The following is a 20830-nucleotide window of genomic DNA, read 5'->3' as shown; positions in this document are numbered from 1 at the left end:
CATTTGCTTTCCTCCAGTCTTCTAGCAATATTCCTGTAGACAACGGGGACATAATAATCCAGGCCAATGGCTCTGCAATCTCCTCCCTTGCTTCCCAGAGAATCCTAGGATAAATGCCATCAGGCCCAGGGGACTTATCTATTTTCACCCTTTCCAGAATTTCCAACACCTCTTCCCTACATACCTCAAAGCCGTCCATTCTAATTAATTGTGACTCCGTATTCACATCGGCAACAATGTCCTGTTCCTGAGTGAATACTGACGAAAAGTATTCATTCAGTGTCTCCCCAATCTCTTCGGCCTCCACACGCAACTTCCCACTACTATCCTTGACCGGACCTATTCCTGCCCTAGTCATTTTTTTATTCCTGACATACCTATAGAAAGCCTTTTGGGTTTTCCCTAATCCTACACAGAGCAGAGGAAAATCACCTATACCAAGTATTCAAAAGGAAGGGGTACCCAATGAACGCAGTCCGCCGCTTTCTCAGCAACAAATCCAACAAGCAGACAAAACACGTCCAGAAACCCAAGCCACTCTCCCCTACATTAAAGACATCTCGGAAATGTCTGCCAGACTACTCAGACCTCTTGGCACCATGGTAGCCCACAAACCCCCCAATACACTAAAATAGCAGCTAATGAACTTGAAAGACCCTATACAGACAACAAGGAAAACTAATGTCATTTACAAAATACCATGCAAGGGCTGTAACAAACGCTACATTGGACAAACAGGCAGAAAACTAGCCACCAGGATACATGAACACCAACCAGCCACAAAAAGACATGACCCCCTCTCACTAGTATTCTCACATACGGATGAGGAAGGACACCACTTTGGGACAACGCATCCATCCCAGGACAAGCCAAACAAAGACACTCACGAGAATTCCTAGAAGCATGGCATTCCAACCGGAACTCTATCAACAAACACATGGAGTTAGACCCCATCTACCACTCCAAGAAAAAGAACAGGAAGTGACTTTGCCACAGGAAATTACATCACCAACCCAAACATATGTAAATAGAAAGCAGGACTTATCTTCAGTGGGCCTGTGGCGAAGCACTGCTGCTGTTACCTAGTAGGGTGACAAAACATCTGGAAATGAACCTTCCAGCTCAGCGAGCAAACCTACATTTTCCTGAAAACTCTTCAGGAAGGTCAGACTCTTAAATTTAATTAAAATGTTCTGCAGTTTTACCAATGCCAGGACGTGTCTGTCTTTTGACTCCTCCATAGGTTCTTCTCACATCCTGACTCCTGAAAAATTCCTGGACAGCCTGAAGAATTTAGACAAGCCTCTGGAGACAAAAAGCTGAAGCTACTGTTGAAAGTTACCAAATCTGCCGATAACCTGTAATTTTCCCAACTGTGATTAAACCCACAGAAAAGTGAAATAGTGACTCTAAATCAACTGGTTGTATGTTAAGCTCGCTGAATTAGATGTAATTATTTATTTATCTTTTAAATTTAAGTTTACAGTTGTATCTCTTTTTCTTAATTATCAAGCAAGGGTGCATCAGTGCTAATTTACTTGCCACTTAGTGAGTTTAGTCCAATCCAATTTTTTTCTTTTTTGAAGATGCAAGCTCTTAGCTCTCTGACACCTCAATCCTGCCCATCTGATGTGTATTTAACAAAAGAGAGGATTTCTTTTAAGTTTGTTAATATACAGAGGCACACGGTCGTTTTCAGTCCTTTGGTCAGTATTGAGTCGTTAACCTGGGTGGCACGTGGGAAGCCATGTAATTGACCTTAACGTTCGGGTCATAAAGTGTGGATTGAGTTTTGCCATTTTCCCTTTCTCAAACAAAGGTGAGAATATTTGGTTTTAATTGGAGGCAGTACCTCGCCCTTTCCTGGACTTTAAGCCTTCATGTTGTAAAACTGTTGTAGTTGACTCCTTTCATTAGCATTAAAACCTTAAACTGCAGAAATAAAGCTCCAGAAGATCCAAAAAGCACCTTTTGGCCAGGACGAGGAGCTGATTCATTGGACGTGGCGTGAGTTACAATAATTAAAGAGCCAGAATACAATTAAACAATTGAAGATAGAAAGATAAATTACACTGATGCTACCAACTAACTTTTGAAGTGCTTTGATTTTGAGCTCAACCAAAGCTGATAAGCAACTTTTTCTCCTGGAGTTGCTCATCTGTTAGAAATGAGGTTTTAAGCCTTTCTGTTAGTGTATAATCATTTAGCATACCCCTCAACATATGGAAACCCCCCTGTATTGTTTTACTGTACATTTTAATGCACTTTGCATTGTTTTGTAAACTGGAAGCAAGGACCAAATCATAGAAATTGTATATTTGTGGTGTATTGTATCATTTACTTCACCTTTTTTTTTGTTGCAGTTGTTCTGCAATCTGAATAAGCAGTTAAACGTTTTAATTATTTCGATCTGAGAGGTTGAGCTGAATGTCCTTCAGATCCATTTGAGCTGATCCTTGCAGAATATCAATGCTAAGCCTTTCCATGGTTTGTTTTCTGTAGGCAAATGGACCTCTGATTAACATTTATCAAATTACATTAAATAATGAAAAAGCAAATTTAGGACACAATTATGTTTTAAGATCAGGTCTCAATGGGACAGATGCTGAGTTTGGCCATGGTAATCATAATCTGATATTAATCTGAGGTCCAAAAACAATCACAGATTATAGGTAACGGTTTTCTTATCTGTGAAATTTTCCGTCACGAGTAATCCTCCTTACTTAACAAGCCAGGTGGTTTGCATGCATGTGTTGATGGCAATATCAGTGTTGTGATCTATCTGACCTATTCAGAACTTTTAAGAGTGTTGTCATTCCTCTTCCTCCAACCTCCTTTTCTCTTTTTCCCCCCCCCCCCCCCCAACCAATGCCCCCCTCCTCCTCCTCACCTGGCAGGTTCTCTCCCTTACTCCTGCAGTGAGCGACTCATTTACTACTACTTTTTACTCGGCTGCTTGAGGTAAATACATAAAAATCCGAGAGACTTGCTCTGGAACTTTTTGTTACCTGCTCTCTCAGGGTGGGCATGAGTTTCTTCACCACCTTGTCCCCTCCCCCACTAACATTGCCAAATTTGTACTGTTGTATGTGGAATCATGGCATAAACTTTCATCCTCCGACTGGATGGCACCATGTATTGCAGCAACTGGCACGGCACAATATCCCATCATTGTAAAATAAGAGATGTTGAATTAGTTTCTAGATCATATAACCTTGTAATGCTAACCTTTATATCCAACGATGTTTTAATAACATTTATATTTACAAGTAAACACTTATTACCTCAAGACAAATCATCAGTGGAGAAAGAAGAGGAATTTGTATTGCTAGAACGAAGGCTTGCCTTTAGGGATTATGTTAGAGTTAATTTGTTTGTAAACTCACTACACTATATGGTGCCTGGAGACTTCATCTCTCCCCTATCCTCAGTAGCATCCAGTTTTTCCCTGAGATGTACAGCACTGTTTTATGTTCTTGATCAGCCATAACAGTCCCTGGTATTACATAATACTGTTCCCTTTTTGTCTGACTCAAAAAGAACTCCTGGTTGTGAAAACTGCACTGCTTCACGCTGGAGGAGATATTTAAACTATTGCAGCAATAAAACTAATCTGGCAAAAGGTATTTGCAAGAACTCAGCATCCCAGGGTTTCCACAGGAGGGTGACAAAGCTCTTTGGTCAAGGCTACATCCTCTGAGACCGTCTGTGTAGATTTGCATGAGTTCACTTTTTTAAGCTTTATTGCACTAATTAAATGCAACCTCTGCATAAGTTCCTGTCACCAGTTTGTGTGGTTTTTAAACATTTTTCAATGGAGTAGATGTTTGTAAATTTTGTTTAAATGAAAGCTGTAAACACGTTCATTAGTCCACTTTGAAATCTCTCTTTAAAAATCTTGCTTTGTCAATGTTTTTGATGGAACATTCTAGTTTTGGATGATACTGTGATACAATCTTTGTTTAAAGAATGATTGACAATATCTGTGTGCTTTTTCTTTAATATTTGTGCATTGATCTATGCTTTGTGTGTTTTGTTAAAATGCACCTTTCAAACAGCATGACATGCTCTTGCCCTAACCCAGCAGCAGTTCTGAAAGGATGGCGTATGCACTCTGGGCTCTTAAGTGTGTTCAGATTCAAGAAAAGGGAATCTCCTGAATTGTGGCTTATTTTAAGAAATGTGTTATACTTGGGGGTAAGCACCTGATAGTTTACGCACCGTTCATAGCTTGAGGCACGCTTTGGCAGATCTGTCACATCTGGGCAAATACAGGATGTGTTGTCAGTGGTATCTGATTGTCAGTCACCCTCTTCTAGCCAAGAGGATGCTTTTCCACATGCATGCTCCTGGTCTGAAGAGTGTGCTTAAGACCAGCTTGGATAACCTATCTTGCTCACGATACTTGAGCAGGTTCTGTAGTGAGCTTCTAGGTTTATCGGAACCCCTCTGCACTTCTCCAACTGGTTTCATACTGGGTGTATTCCATATGGTCCCATGCTCTGTGTAGTCGTAAGACCCTGTTGCAACCCCCTCCTTCCTTCTGCTTTTCCAAGTGGCTATCTCTCACCATTTGGCTTTAACGTTGCATCTGGAATCCAATGAGTACCTCTGGCTCTGTGGTCCACCTACCACTTTATATTAGAGAGGGGGTATGTGTCTGCATATGTCACTGCGACCTTAATATCAGCCAGGATTTCTGTATGTAAACCAGACCTACCTTCACTATTAGGTCTGAGCCCTTATGAAGTGGCTGCGGGCAGACATTTAAGCATGTCTTGCTGCAGACCCCTTCATTGCAGACTTTGACTGGGTGGAGGGGTGTGCTAATTAACTTAATTCTCTGACCTGTTTGAATCTTTTGTTTCCAACATGTAATCTACCTTTTGATCATTTCAGTGAGTTTAATTTCATTGTATTCATGATTTAACTAGATGGCAAAAGTTGATGTAAATATTTCACCTTTTAATAGTTGTAGTCAGTGTATCTTTTATATGTATATGCATTGAATAATTAAAGTCCTAGAAACTCTCTCAGTTTATGTATGTTTTTATTTCATTTACATTTTCAACACTTATTTGATTCCATTCCTAGCATGTAATGTATTTGTAGTTTGTTTAAACACTGCATTTATGTAGTGCTTCTGTCACCTCAGGATCTTTTACAGTATCTCCCATCCACTTTGAAGTATATTCACTATAGTAATGCATAGAATTACTGCTCTAGTCTGCTGTTAAGTAGCCAAATAATGTGACTGTCTTCCTTGGTCCCCCGTTCCTGCATTGAAAAGCCTCCTGCGTGGGCTAGTTTTCCCTTCAACTCATTGCTTCCTTTCTCTGCAGTTCTGTATTCAATTGTAGATTTGCATCTTATGAAGTGTTTGAGGGAAATCTGTATGTGAAGCTGTTACTGGGGTTTGTTGGCCTTGAAGGAGGTAGTGAGCTGTCCACTTGACCCATTATGGTCCTTGTTATGTCAGTAAGCTTCTGAGTTAGCAAGGGAGGCCCTTGAAGATACCTTCCCAGGAGGCATAGTGGAAGACTTGCTGAGTAGCTGTAATGTACGTTGTGGATGGTGCATATTGTAACCAACTCCCCTGCATCTGTGTTGGATGGAATACCAGCCACTAGGGCTATGCATTACTGAATGTTGTCAAGCTGCTTGGTGTGGTGATAGAACTGTGCTCATCCAGACAAATGGGGGCATTATATCCTGACTTTACCTTGCAGGTGATTAAAGGGCTTTGGAAGTCAGATGAATCTCACTCGCCACAGCCTATGACCTACTCTTGTAGCCACACAAATATTTATGTGAACTGCTTAGGGAAGATGGTTGGACTCTCTTCGGTGAAGATGATTTGTGACATGTTATTTATGTAGTGTAAAGTCACTTGCCCAAGCTCCGAATGTTGTATTATTCTTCCTGCATGTAGGTGTTGGCTACTTCATTAAAGAATTGTAAATGGAACTGAACACTAATCACCAGTATATATCCCAGTTCTGAGCTTTTGTTGGAGGGAAGGTCATTGAAGCAACTGAAGCTTCAATGTTACTCTGAGGAATTTCTCTAGTGCTATTGCAATAAAAATTTCAACTTGCCATTGTATTAATAATGTAACAAGAGGCCCAAAAGGTCAGCGTTCAGTTTGTCGGACAATATCTTTTTGTTTTGTTTTTAAAACTGTGTGGACTGAGATGAGAGAATTGTTGTTGTTTTTTTGAGTGACTGAAGTTTCAGAAGCAAGTAACTCAACATTGATAGCAGGCATTGTAAGTAACTGTTTGAACAAGCTGTAAGTGAAGTTTGTGATTGTAGACTGGTGCAGAAGAGGGGGAGTGTTCATTAGCAGTTTGTGTTGGCAATGAGAAGTTGATTGATAACTGGTCACTAGTCCATAGACCAATGACAGGGACTTTTTTTTTTGTCTGCCATTAACTGTGAGATTGGTTCTCTGGTAATTGAATAACATGGAGCTGGGACAAATTCTCACAGGGGTTAAGTGTGCAGTTCTTCCCAGCTCGAGAGCAACCTCCCTGTTTCCTGCAGTGATGTGAAAACCCAGTTTATCTTGCCTGCAACAATTGTTGTCTGCTGTGTCTTTTAACTGTTAAGTCAGACTTTTTTTGAAGCAGAACCAACCACCTTGTGTGTCTTGGCAACCATCAGAAACATCTGGAGAAAGATAACTGAAGTTACGTGCTGGTCAGCGAAAGGGTCGTAAAGATCATCTCAACAACAGAACCTGGAAACAAAGACTACTGGACTGTCTTTACCCTCTGTTCATAACAGATTAGGTGTGTGTGTGTGTAAAAGAGGGAGGGAGATAAGGGAATTTAGGCATTTTAATTAGTATTAAATGCTGATTGTTTATAACTGTTTACCTGTAGCTTGTCTGGCTACTTGCAATTAATAGTTACTCTAGTTCAGAACAGAAATCTGGTCCATGCTTTCTATCAATATGGGGCTGAAAACTTGGTAAATTGGGAAACTTTATGTACTTGTTAGTACTATCACAAAAAGTTAACGATTCTGTGAGTTCAATTTCCAGCATGCTGACCCAGTGTATTGTAGCAAGTTTATTGACCTACAGTTAATCAGTTTTTGTTCAATAAAATTCCTTCTAGTATTTGATTGTTTCCAGCCTGGAAAGTACCAGATAAGACATTACTGGATATGAAGTGTCCTGAAAGTTAGACGGGGAAGAGGGACCAGTGAGCCAAGTTTTGTGTTGTGTGTGTTGACTTGAGCATTCCCCTGCTTTTGGAATAAAATTATCATCTCTTTCATATTGTTCCAAAAAAATAATCCCTCTGGTTCAGTACTCCCTCAGTAACGCACTTAGATTTTGTGCTCAAATCTTGTTGATTCCAGTGTTACCAACGGAGCCATGGCAGATATTTGAGTGACCCTTGATCAGCTTGCTTGTTGAAAATGGTCATAAATATAGAACAGTACAGCATAAGAACAGGCCTTTCGCTCACCATGTTGTGCTCAAAATTATTCAAATTAAATTAATGCCTTCTGCATGCTCTTGGTCCATATCCCTCTATTCCTTTATCTAAAAGTCCCTTAAACACCCCTGTTGTATCTGCCCCCACCACCACCTCTGTCAGCACTTTCCACATTCCTACCACTGTTTCAAAAAAAAAATCTTTCCCCTCACATCTCCTTTGAACTTCCCCCTCTCACCTTCTTAAATGCATGCCCCCTAATAAAGACATTTCAATTCTGGGGAAAAAGATTCTGACTGTCAACCCTATCTGTGCCTTTTGTAATTTTATAAACTTCTATCAAGTCACCCTTCAGCCTCTGTTGTTCCAGGCAAAACCACCTGAGTTTTTCTAGCCTCTGCTTTATAGCTCATACCCTCTAAAATGGAAGTGTTAGTCTAGGAACTAAGCTGAGGTTGGTCTCGATGTGATTGGGCAGTCAAAATGAGTCTTGGGCAGTTTATTTGGCGACAGGTGTCTGCTACTTTGTAAACAAAGAATCCCTACAGTGTGGAAACAGGCCCTTCATCCCAGTAAGCCCACATCGACTCTCCATAGACTATCCCACCCAGAGAACACAATGGGCAATTTAGCATGGTCAGTGCACCCTAACCTGCACGTCTTTGGATTCTGGGAGGAAACCAGAGGAAACCCACACAGACGGTTGCCTGAGGCTGGAATCAAACCTGGGTCCCTGGCACTGTGAGGCAGCAGTGCTAACCACTGTGCCACCCTTGCATAACCATCAGTATAATTTAGCTTGCATATGGTAGTAATAAACCTTACCTTGTTAGCCCAAGATGGATTCCTGTTATGCTGAGACTTGGTCGTGGCTGATTCTTCATCACTAATTACTATAAAATCCTTAGACTGAGACAGGAAGGAGGACTGATTGTAGCATTCTACCCAAGATATCCAACTTTGCTATTATAACTTCACTAGCCCTTTTGAAATTTTAATGGTGCAGCCCTTTTTGATATTTAAACAAGAGATCCTTCCTCTAAACCTCAGCCTTGCACGACAGTCAAATTCAAAGTGTTGGGTGTGTTATGAGCACCATTTGGTCACCTTTCTTGCCTAGAGCTCTTAGTGCACAAAAGTGAGCCATAGACCAATTAAAGAGCGACAGAAAGTAATTGTCATGATTTTATTTCTAAAACAATCACTTCATGCTGCAAAGGAAACTGGCGATGTCACAATAGGGTAAGCAATTGCATTGAAATGCAATAAAGAAACTGTTGGAGGTGGGCGTTTTTAAAATGACTGTCCCTGTATTTTTAGAAAAATGATGAAATTAGTTTATATTTGTATATTTGTTTGGAATCTGTTAGGAGGTTGGTGTTACCCTGGTAAGTATGGTTTCTCATCACTTCAGTTAATATTTAGAATGTGTGTATGTGGGGCAGAGTTTAGCACAGTGGGGCTGTTGTCCAGCATGAACTTTTGTTCTCTATGTTGTACCTCCGTATTCTATTCCTTTTGCCACAAAATGCAATTAAATATCCCTTCACATCACATCTGTCATTTAGAATCAGGAGACACGCAGCATCTGTCCCTTTTTGAGCAGGAACCGAGCAAAAATACCAAACCCAGAAGGCATAATAGACTATTTGGACCCTTTGAGAAATCTATCTGTCTCTGCATTGGGCATATTTAATTACGCCGTCTCAAATGCCCTCTGCAATAAAGTATTTCACCAAATCGCATTCCTCAGGAAAGAAGTTGTTCTCTATTTTTGCCTCAAGTAGGCAACTCCTTACTCTGAGATTTGTCTTCTGGTCCTAGACTGTCACAAAGGAAGCAACCTTTCATCATTTGCCCTGTCAAGTCTTCTAAGACTCTTGTATGTATCAGTAAGGCCACCACTCATTCTCCCTAAAATCCAAGGAGTACAAGCCCAACCTGGTCAACCTTCCCTCATGAGGAAACTTCTCCAAACCTGGGATCAGCCTTCTCCCAATGCCAGTGTATCTATCTATAGAATTCCTACAGTGTGGAAACAGGCCATTCAGCACAATGAGTCTACACTGACCCATCCTCCTCCTCTATTCCTGCATTTCCCATGGCTAGCCCACCTAGTCTGCACATCCCTGGACACTATGGGCAATTTACTACGGCTTATTGACGTAACCTGCATATCGTTGGACTGAGGGAGGAAATTGGAAACCCACACAGACACTGGGAGAGTGTGCGCACAGTTGTCCCAAGGCTGGAATCAAACCAGTGCTAATGGAACCTTAAACCAGCACAATTAGTTAGATGCAAGACTAAATACAGTGCATCGTAATTCTGATGTGGCAGTTGCAAATGTTTTGGCACGGGAGTGCCTGAACGAGCTACTGGGAAGCAAGGTCTGATGCCACAGGCCTTGAATCTACAAATCCGTTGTAATTTATTTTACAGGGTGTGGTGTGCCAAGCATAAAATATAAAAACAACTTTGCCAGAGAGATACGCCCTGGAGAGTTCCCATGGCAAGTCCAATTGCAGTTTAACTGGAGGTATTTGTGTGGTGGTATTATTCTGAACAGATGGTGGGTTTTGACAACAGCACATTGTGTTTTCATGTTGTAAGTATCTCTCTCTCTCATGCAATTTCATCGTTCTCGCCTGCTGGGCACTGAGTGACGGCAGTCCTGAGTTAAGCTTCCCCAAGCGAAAGGGACTGATTTCTAATTGTACGATGGCCTTCCAAAGGGGATAGTTCAGCTGGGAGATTATATTTCTGCTCTGCAGTAGTTGTGTAGTCTTGACAAGAAACTTAAGCAGCAGGCATAGTCTCTCAAGGATGCCTCTTCACAAATTAATTGGGAAGTAATTTTTGAAAGATAGTATTGTTTTCTTGATGCTTGAAGAGCTGATTGTTAAGCTAAGAACCAAGATAAAACCACATGTCCAGCACCTTGCAAGATTGAGAATATGTACAAGGGTACTTGTGGGCAGCACAATGGATCAGTGGTTAGCACTGCTGCTGCACAGCGCCAGGGACCTGGGTTCGATTCCAGACTCTGGGTGACCGTTGAATATGCGTGCTCTGTCAGCGTGGGTTTCCTCCCACAGTCCAAAGATGTACAGGTTGGGTGGATAGTCCATGCTAAATTGCCCACAGTGTGCAGACTAGGGGTGAGGGTTGGAGAGGTTAGCCATGGGAAATGCAGGGTTAGAGAATTGTGGTTTGGGTGGGAATGCTCTTGAGAGGGAGGGTCAGTATGAACCTGATGGGCTGAATGGCCAGCTTCCACACTTGTAGGGATTCTATGAGACACCAATATGCTGTTTGGGAACCACAATTGGGTTACTTTTGGACATTTAAAACCCCTAAAAAGGGAAAACGCTGAAAGTGCATTAAACTAACCTTTTATCTGAAGTTAATGTTTGGTGTACCTTTTATTTGATCTGTGTTCAGAGAAAAGTCACAGTCCCTTTTGAAAACTATTGAAGCAGGTAAAGACAAAAAGCCAAGAGTGTAAACTACTTTTTGTCAGAGGCAATTGAATTTTTTTTAAAAAAAGATTTAAGTGCTAGACGGTAAGAACACCTAAGGAGTAATGTACAGACATTTAAAAGAGAAGAGGTCAAATCTTCCCAAATTGTAGAGAGTTAAGTGGACAGGGATATAGGGAGTAAAAATGTGTTGGTCCAAAATTATTGAATTCCCTTGCTGCAAGTTTCTAGCAGGTTATACTTTATTTTCGGTTTCCAGTACCTACAGTTTGTTCATTTTTAATTCAGTTTTTTTTATATACTGACACCTGATTTCATTCCTGCTTTTCAAATCATCCAACAGCTCCAGTGAACTCTATCCGAACCTGGTCATCATTGCTGGGACCCTTCAGCAAGACGACGTGCAAATCATTTATAACGTCCACAAAATCATTTTGCACAAATATTTTGCGTACGATCTGTTTGGGGTTAAAATTCCAGACCATGATATCGCCCTTGTTCTGGTGCGAGAGCCATTTATTTTCAACAACCTGGTGTCCCCAATCTGTTTCCCAGATGATCGGCACCTTGACATGGATACACTAGAAAATTGCTGGGTTACTGGATGGCAACTGAAAAGTGTAGGTAATTAACTTGTTTTTCAAAGATGTCTATGTTTGTTTCCCTTATAGACACACTGATGACTGGCACCCTAGGCCAGTGGTGGTTTTTGCAGGAAATATTGGTGTGTCCCTATCTCACATTTCCCCTTCCTGCCTGGGCAGAACATCTCTCTCTCTAATACCTTCTGGGCTATATCCTATCTAGGGAGTGGGATGCTGCCGGAGAGTTTGACGTGCTAGAGTCATAGTCATGCAGCACGGAAGCAGACCCTTTTGGTCCAACCAGTCCATGCCGACCATAATCCCAAACTAAACTAGTCCCATCTGGCCCATATCCCTCCCAACCTTTCCTGTTCATGTACTTATCCACTACTGTAGTTCTACCCACATCAACCACTTAGGAAGTTTATTCCATGTACAAACTGATCTCTGTATTTTTTTTAAATGCCCCTCCTGTCTTTTTTTTAAATCTCTCCCGTCATCATTAAAAATGTGCCCCTAGTCTTGAAATCCCCCATCCTAGGGAAAAGGCAACTACCCTCAACTCTATCTATACCCCTCACTATTTTTAAATTTCTATAAGCTCACCTTTCAACTACCTATGGTCCTTGGGGAAAAATGTCCATCTGGAATACCAAACCTGGTTATTTTGATGTTTTAGCACCTACTGCACCAGATGGATTGGGCCTTAGTTTGCCAAAAGATGGCATCTCTGACAGTACTGCACTGCCTCAGTGTTGGACTGGGAATGTACCTTCTGGGTTGCCACCGGTACACAGCCCACACTCCCAATGGATGTTTGGTTTTTTAAGTCATTATTTTTGATTTCATTATCCCACTGACTTCCTTTCTAAACTGAAGTTCCTGGTGCTGTAGGCAATGCCTTATACATTGATGTATCAATTATGCCTCAAGATGATCTGAAAATGTGTTGCTGGAAAAGCGCAGCAGGTCAGGCAACATCCAAGGAGCGGGAGAATCAATGTTTCTGGCATGAGCCCTTCTTCAGGAATGAGGAAAGTGTGTCCAGCAGGCTAAGATAAAAGGTAGGGAGGAGGGACTTGGGGGAGGGGAGTTGGAAATGCGATAGGTGGAAGGAAGTCAAGGTGAGGGTGATAGGCCGGGGTGGAGGCCGAGAGGTCAGGAAGAAGATTGCAGGTTAGGAAGGCGGTTCGGAGTTCGAGGGATTTGACTGAGACATGGTGGGGGGAGGGAAAATGAGGAAACTGGAGAAATCCAAGTTTATCTCTGTGGTTGGAGGGTTCCTAGGCGGAAGATGAGGCGCTCTTCCTCCAACCGTCGTGTTGCTATGGTCTGGTGATGGAGGAGTCCAAGGACCTGCATGTCCTTGGTGGAGTGGGAGGGGGAGTTGAAGTGTTGAGCCACGGGGTGGTTGGGTTGGTTGGTCCAGGTGTCGCAGAGGTGTTCTCTGAAATGTTCCACAAGTAGACGGTCTGTCTTCCCAATATAGAGGAGGCCACATCGGGTGCAGCGGATGCAGTAAATGATGTGTGTGGATGTGCAGGAGAATTTGTGGCGGATATGGAAGGATCCCTTGGGGCTTTGGAGGGAAGTAAGGGGGGAGGTGTGGGCCCAAGTTTTGCATTTCTTGCAGTTGCAGGGGAAGGTCCCTGGAGTGGAGGTTGGGTTGGTGGGGGGTGTGGACCTGACAGAGTCACGGAGAGAGTGGTCTTTTCGGAACACTGATAGGGGAGGGGAGGGAAATATATCCCTGGTGGTCGGGTCCGTTTGGAGTTGGCGGAAATGACGACGGATGATACGATGTATATGGACGTTTGTCGGGTGGTAGGTGAGGACCAGTGGGGTTCTGTCCTGGTGGTGATTGGAGGGGTGGGGCTCAAGGACGGAGGAGCAGGAAGTGGAGGAGATGCGGTGGAGGGCATCGTCGATCACGTCTGGGGGGAAATTGCGGTCTTTGAAGAAGGAGTCCATCTGGGTTGTATGGTATTGGAACTGGTCCTCCTGGGAGCAGATGCGGCGGAGATGAAGGAATTGGGAATATGGGATGGCGTTTTTACAGGGTGAGGGTGGGAGGAGGTGTAGTCTAGGTAGCTGTGGGAGTCGGTCGGTTTATAGTAAATGTCCATGTTGATTCGGTCGTCCGAGATTAGAATTGGAAAGGTCTGGGAAGGGGAGGGAGGAGTCTGAGACAGTCCAGGTGAATTTGAGGTCGGGGTGGAAGGTGTTGGTAGAGTGTTGGGTGAACTGTTCAACCTCCTCGTGGGAGCACGAGGCAATACCGATACAGTCATCGATGTAGCGGAGGAAAAGATGGGGGGTGGTGCCAGTGTAGCTGCGGAAGATGGACTGTTCCACATATCCTAAGAAGAGGCAGGCATAGCTGGGGCCCATGCAGGTGCCCATGGCTACTCCTTTGGTTTGGAGGAAGTGGGAGGATTGGAAAGAGAAGTTGTTCAGGGTGAGGACCAGTTCAGTCAGTCGAAGGAGGGTGTCAGTGGGAGGGTACTGGTTGGTACGGCGGGAAAGGAAGAAGCGGAGGGCTTTGAGTCCTTCGTGATGGGGGATGGAGGTGTACAGGGACTAGATGTCCATGGTGAAGATAAGGCATTGGGGGCCGGTGAAGCGCAAATCCTAGGGAGTTCTTGGACTAAGGGGGACAGGACAAGGTATGCAGAGATGAGTTCGGTGGGGCAGGAGCAGGCTGAGACAATGGGTCGGCTGGGGCAGTCAGGTTTGTGGATTTTGGGCAGGAGGTAGACACGGGCGGTGCGGGGTTGTGGGACTGAGATTGGAGGCGGTGGATGGGCGATCTCCTGAGGTGATGAGGTTATGGATGGTCTGGAAGATGATGGTTTGGTGGTGGGAGGTGGGGTCATGGTCAAGGGGGCAGTAGGAGGAGGTGTCCGCGAGCCTTGTCTGCCGGTTTGATTCTTCAAAGACCGCAATTTCCCCCCAGACATGATTGACGATGCCCTCCACCGCATCTCCTCCACTTCCCGCTCCTCTGTCCTTGAGCCCCGCCCCTCCAATCGCCACCAGGACAGAACCCCACTGGTCCTCACCTACCACCCGACAAACGTCCATATACATCGTATCATCCGTCATCATTTCCACCACCTCCAAACGGAACCCACCACCAGGGATATATTTCCCTCCTCTCCCCGATTAGCGTTCTGAAAAGACCACTCCCTCCGTGACTCCCTCATCAGGTCCACACCCTCAACTCCCGGCTCGTTCCCCTGCGACCGCAAGAAATGCAAAACTTGCGCCCACAGCTCCCCCCTCATTTCCCTCCAAGGCCCCAGGGGATCCTTCCATATCCACCACACATTCACCTGCACCTCCACACACATCATTTGCTGTACCCGATATGGCCCCCTCTATAGTGGGGAGACAGACCGCCTACTTGCGGAACGTTTCAGCGAACACCTCTGGGACACCCGGACCAACCAACCCAACCGCCCCGTGGCTCAACACTTCAACTCCCCCTCCAACTCCATCAAGGACATGCAGGTCCTTGGACTCCTCCATTGCTAGACCATAGCAACACGACGGTTGGAGGAAGAGCGCCTCATCGTCTGCCTAGGAACCCTCCAACTACAAGGGATGAACTCGGATTTCTCCAGTTTCCTCATTTCCCCTCTTTCCCCCCCCGCCCCACCATGTCTCAGTCAAATCCGAACTCAGCACCGCCTTCCTAACCTGCAATCTTCTTCCTGACCTCTCGGCCTCCACCCCCACCCCCACTCCGGCCTCCTTCCACCTATTGCATTTCCAACGCCCCTACCTGCTGGGCACACTTTCCTCATTCCTGAAGAAGGGCTCATGCCCAAAACGTCGATTCTCCTGCTCCTTGGATGCTGCCTGACCTGCTGCGCTTTTCCAGCAACACATTTTCAGCTCTGATCTCCAGCATCTGCTGTCCTCACTTTCTGCCTCAAGATGATGTCTGATAATTACTGAAGAAATAGTTACAAAATGGGAAGAGTACAAAGGCAATGGGACAATCCAAATCAGCTTATGGGCTTGCCTTCAGTGCATATCTGAGAACCTTTTGCTTTTGAGGTGCTTGTTTCGCAGTGGTAGTGTCCTTAACCTGGATCCCCTGGTCTAGAGGTAAGGTCTTGCCTGCTCCAGAGATGTGCAATAGCACCCCTGAACAGGTGGTTTGGAAAGTACTGAAGAATAAATCTCGTACGACATTCCAATTTTTGTCCTTGTGTGCTTAAACTCAGCAGTTTTGCTGAGTTAGGCTCAGCCTGAAATGGAGCTGGTTTTCCTAAGGTTTTAACCATGTTTGCTTTCTGTGCAAAGCTCAAGGTCCCATGCCTCCGATCTACCACATGGTGAAGCAGAATGTCGGACATCAGACACTTGCAACCTGTGAGAAGTTCTACCCGCAGAACCTGAGGAAAAATCTGATTTGCGTGACGAACTGGGACAAGAAGCAGTCTTTGTGTATGGTAAAACTTGTTTACAGTGCTGTGTCTTCTGTCAAGTGAGCTACAGGTGACGGGTCACTAAAGGGCTGCGCTCTCATTCCAGAGAGACGATTGGGTGGTGGTTTAACCTGAGGCCCACTGCAACCTCCGGCAACAGGAAAGGTTGAGTCCTTCCACTGGTAACTTCAGCCGGTGCGGGAATGGAACCCACGCTCTTGGTATTACTTTGCTTCAAGAAACAACCCAGCCAACTGAACTAAACCAATGCCCCATAGAATCACAGAACTGTGCTGGTACAGGAGGTGGTCCCTGCTCTCCACATGAGCATTGTGAATTACTGCTAATCTCCTTCCCCTATCAATAACCTTGCACATTGGTTCCATTTGATATTGCTATCAAATGCCTTCTTGAAGGGGTCAATTGAATCTCCCTCTATTTTCTAATCATGAGACAGGGTTTTGCACATTACCCTAAAGTTGTAACCTCTTGTTCTTGACCCCTTTTATGATTAGATTAGATTAGTTATTATGGAAACAGGTCCTTCAGCCCAACAAGTCCACACCGACCCTCCGAAGAGCAACCCACCCAGACCCGTTCCCCTACATTTTACTCCTTCACCTAACACTCCGGGCAATTCAGCATAGCTAATTCACCTGACCTGCACATTTTAGCCTGTGGGAGGAAACCGGAGCACCCAGAGGAAACCCACACGGACATGGGGAGAATGTGCAAACTCCACATAGACAGTTGCCCGAGGCGGGAATCGAACCTGGGTCTCTGGCGCTGTGAGGCAGCAGTGCTAACCACTGTGCTGCCATGTTTATGATTAGGAACAATTTCTCCCTTATCTACTCTATCAAGAAAAACTTATTCTGATCTCAAATTGGCTTCCTTGATTATAAGTGTGACTCTGAGATCCTGGAAATATGTTTTCCCCTATCCCAGCTGTAGAATGTAGAACAACAGGACACTGCCTCAGGCTTACAGTCAAACCCTTATTCTGAGAGAAAATCATTAGTGTACAGCACAGAAACAGAGCCTTTGGTCCAATTTGTCCACATCAACCAGCTGTCCAAAATTAATCTTGTCCCATTTGCCAGCACTTGGCCCATATCCCTCTAACTTCTGGATTAGTGGTGCTGGAAGAGCACAGCAGTTCAGGCAGCATCCAAGGAGCAGCGAAATCGACGTTTCGGACAAAAGCCCTTCATCAGGAATAAAGGCAGTGAGCCTAAAGCGTGGAGAGATAACCTAGAGGAAGGTGGGGGTGGGGAGAAAGTAGCATAGAGTACAATGGGTGAGTGGGAGAGGGGATGAAGGTGATAGGTCAGGGAGGAGAGGGTGGAGTGGATAGGTGGAAAAGGAGATCAGGATCTCCATGTCCTCGGCAGAGTGGGAGGGGGAGTTGAAATGTTGGGCCACAGGGCAGTGTGGTTGATTGGTCCGGGTGTCCCGGAGATGTTCCCTAAAGCGCTCTGCTAGGAGGCGCCCAGTCTCCCCAATGTAGAGGAGACCGCATCGGGAGTAACGGATGCAATAAATGATCTTAGTGGATATGCAAGTGAAACTTTGTATGTGGAAGGCTCCTTTAGGGCCTTGGATAGAGGTGAGGGAGGAGGTGTGGGCGCACCTCTAAGCCCTTCCTATTCATATACCCATTTGATGCCTTTTAAATGTTATAATTGTACCAGCCTCAACCACTTCCTCTAGCAGTTTATTCCATACATGCACCACCCTCTGCATGAAAAAGTTGTCCCTTAGGTACCTTTTAAATGTTCCCCTCTCGCCTTAAACCTATGCCGTCTAGATTTGGACTCCCATATCCTAGGGAAAAGACCTCCGGTTATTCACTCTATCCAAGCCCCTCATGATTTTATAAACCTCTATAAGATCACCTCTCAGTCTCCAACACTCCAGGGAAAATAGCCCCAGCTTATTCAGCCTCTCCCTGTAGCTCAAACCCTCCAACCCGGGCAACATCCTTGTAAATCTTTTCTGAACCCATTCACGTTTCATAACATCCTTCCAATAGGAGGGAGACAAGAATTGCACACACAGTCCTGTGCAGCCCTAACATGGCCTCCCAACTCAATGCACTGACTAATAAAGGCCAACGTACCAAACGCCATCTTCACTACTCTACCTGCGACTCCACCTTCAAGGATTTCGAATCTCCTCTCCATGACCGGAGGTAAAATATCTTCACACAATGGGTTAAGAATCTTAAATTCTCTATCCCAAAGGTCTCTGGATACCCAAACATGGAGTATTCAAGTGAGAGCTTACTAGATATTTGGGGATATAAAGGGATGTGGAGATAATGTGGGATGATGTATCTAAGAACAAGATCTTACTGAATGACAGAGCAGGCTTGAAGGAACAAATGGCTTGCTTCTCCTATTGTTTGTTCCTCCTTTCTCAATATGATTGCTACAGTTCTCAGTAAACCGGCAGAAACTTATCCAAGTGACACTTTTTCATCTCTGAATCTAGGCAGGTGGATTTCTCAATTAGAGAAATTGAGTTTGGAGCAATTTTGGAGGCAGCTGAAACCAATTGTGTGCTTCTTGCAGAGAAAAACCCTCAGGAGTCCCCATACTAGTTTTGATTCTCCTCTGATTGCAGAGTACTGAGGCTGGTTGCAGTACCCCTTCTGTCACCATGGCCCAGACCAAGAAATGTTGGATTAAAGGGAACTTGTTGGTCTAGAACATTGAGGTTATTAGAAGAATACATCAGGATTTTGATCAACTGGGCCTGTAGGCTGAGGAGTGGAGGATGGAGTTTAATTTAGATGAGTGCGAGGTGTTACATTTTGGTAAGGCAAACCAGGGCACAATTTATACACTTAACACTCCCCAGGGCCCTAACGTTGTCGAACAGAGGGGTCTCTGGGTGCAGGTACATAGTTCCTTCACAGGTAGACATAGCAGTGAAGGGGAGTCTGCCTTAGTCAAAGCATTGAATTTAGGAGTTGGGGTGCCATATTACACCTGTACGAGACATTGGCCAGGCCATTTCTGAAGCACTGTGGACAATTCTGTTCTCCCTGCTATAGGAAGGATGTTGTTAAACTGGAAAGGCTGCATAAAAATCCTTACAAAAACTGAAGGGTTTGAGCGATAGGGAGAGGCTGAATAGGCTGGGCTGTTTTCACTGGAGAGTCCAGAGGTTGAGGGATGACCTTTATTTCATAGAATAGAATTTTATAAAATCATGAGGGGCAGCTTAAATAGCTTTTCCCCTGGTGTGGGGGAGTCCAGAACTAGAGGTCATAGGTTTAAAGTGAGAGGGAAAAGATTTAAAAGGGACCTGAGGGGCAACGTTTTCTCCCAGAGTATGGAATTAACTACCAGAGGAAGTGGTGGAGGATGGTACAATTACAACGTTCAAAGCCGCCTGGACAGGTACATGGTAAGAAAATTTTAGAAGGCCAAATGTAGGCAGACAAGACTAGTCTAATTTAGGAAAACCGCTCGGCATGGACGAGTTGGGCCGAAGGGTCTGTTTCTGTGCCGTACGACTCTAGTTTTGTTTTTAAAGTCATTTAATCCATTCCTTTCATTGGCCATATAGACTATTCCTTAATCTTGGATCTTCTGAAGGAAATGACCTACGGATATTGTCTCTCTGTCCTGATTTCAGAGATAATCAAAGAAGATTCATGAGGTTTCATACGTTCTCGAGGATAGATGTTGAGAAAGAATGGAACGTAATTTGTACTCCCACCCCCACCCCCCCCCGATTTGAATTTCTTGTCAGTGTAGACTCCTACAGCAGATGCCCACAGCCATGGGGTATTGATGGTTATCTGCTGAGTCACACTCGTGAAGGTCAGTGCTGGAATGGTTTTCACTGTCATTGAGAAAGGCAACAACTAAATGGTTGCAGTCAGCCAAGCCGCTGACATTAATGGGGCCGCCAATATGGTATTGTCCAAGCAGGGGCTCAGATAGTCAAGAAATGTGCACTGTCTGAACTAAAACACAGACTTAAAGAGCTACTGCTGAGGCTATCACTTGGCTCTATGACTATGAACGCTCCAAGTAATTGCAGTGATATTGGTTCCAGTTTTTCTTTCTACTTAGGGAGGTTACGGAGCCCCACTCGAATGCCAGGACAAGCGCACGAAGGTTTGGATCATAGCCGGAGCTGCAAGCTTCTGCAAACAGTGGTGCAACTACACCGCCCTGTTCACCAGGTACGCCCACTACCTGGACTGGGTGGAAACCCGCACCCTCCTGGCGGGGAAGCCGTTCCTTCCCGTCCAAATGCCCCCTAAGCCCACCCTGTCCTGCAAGAAAATCAGGCACTCCGTCAACCGCAACTCCAGGCGGGAATCGGCGGGGAAGTGGGAACGGAGACGCAAGTGGAAAAAGCAGCGACCGCACAAGGTAGTCTTCGGGAGCAACTTGTCCAATCGGCAGTGGGATCCGCGGCAGGTCCTCCCCTGCCTTGCACTGGCGCTGCTGCTATTCACCACACTAAGCTGAACGTTGTAGTGAAGGAGAGGGTTTACTGAAGGCTCGCACTGTGAATATGGTTGTTTTGTTTCAGTAATGGACTAGCAATCCCAGACTTCAGATCCTACCGTGGCAAGTTTTTGAACTGAATTAAATGAATCTCTTTATTTGTCAATGTGTGTCTTGATTCAGTGCTTTGGGACTCGGGAGTAGACCTCTAACTTTCTGACTGAGGCTTCCTATATCTACTGAGAGTGGACAAGGCATCTTCCCAATGTTGGGGTTTAAGAAGCAACCCTCATTCTAAGGGGCATATCCCTCGGGAAGGTGGGGTGGTCGAGAATCTTAGTTTTTGTGCCTGGGAAAGGAAGGGATGGAATTTAATGGGAATGCCAATGCAAGATATGA

At 44.7% G+C, this 20830-nt stretch overlaps 2 protein-coding genes across 6 annotated transcripts in view; both read left to right on the top strand.

Annotated features, from left to right (window-relative positions):
- stxbp2 (syntaxin binding protein 2) overlaps positions 1–5031 on the top strand; it is a 69596-nt gene extending 64565 nt beyond the window's left edge. For all 5 annotated transcript variants that reach the window (XM_043694850.1, XM_043694853.1, XM_043694848.1 and 2 more), the window contains one exon: positions 1244–5031. In XM_043694850.1, the coding sequence (XP_043550785.1) occupies positions 1244–1323 (80 nt within the window). In that variant the 3' untranslated portion in view covers positions 1324–5031. The remainder of the gene's footprint in view (positions 1–1243) is intronic.
- A 1691-nt stretch (positions 5032–6722) lies between these two features.
- On the top strand, positions 6723–20575 carry LOC122552217 (serine protease 52-like). Its single transcript, XM_043694854.1, has 5 exons — positions 6723–6794; positions 9894–9990; positions 11277–11557; positions 15832–15980; positions 20048–20575. The coding sequence occupies exons 3-5, from the start codon at positions 11506–11508 to the stop codon at positions 20450–20452; spliced, it is 606 nt and encodes a 201-aa protein (XP_043550789.1). The 5' UTR covers positions 6723–6794; positions 9894–9990; positions 11277–11505; the 3' UTR covers positions 20453–20575.
- Positions 20576–20830: the final 255 nt, after the last annotated feature.

This window comes from Chiloscyllium plagiosum, chromosome 8 (assembly GCF_004010195.1).
Source record: "Chiloscyllium plagiosum isolate BGI_BamShark_2017 chromosome 8, ASM401019v2, whole genome shotgun sequence".
In the NCBI taxonomy this organism is placed as follows: domain Eukaryota; kingdom Metazoa; phylum Chordata; class Chondrichthyes; order Orectolobiformes; family Hemiscylliidae; genus Chiloscyllium; species Chiloscyllium plagiosum.
The sequence above is the reverse complement of the archived record's forward strand: the minus strand, read 5'-3'. Positions and strand labels throughout refer to the sequence as shown.

What these genes read in the sequence shown, in the direction of transcription:
- LOC122552217 (XM_043694854.1), top strand. Translation starts at nt 11,506, where the DNA reads ATGGATACACTAGAAAATTGCTGGGTTACTGGATGGCAACTGAAAAGT. An exon ending in ATGGCAACTGAAAAGTGTAG is followed by an intron (nt 11,558 to 15,831) that starts GTAATTAACTTG and finishes TTCTGTGCAAAG; the next exon opens with CTCAAGGTCCCATGCCTCCG. An exon ending in AGAAGCAGTCTTTGTGTATG is followed by an intron (nt 15,981 to 20,047) that starts GTAAAACTTGTT and finishes CTTTCTACTTAG; the next exon opens with GGAGGTTACGGAGCCCCACT.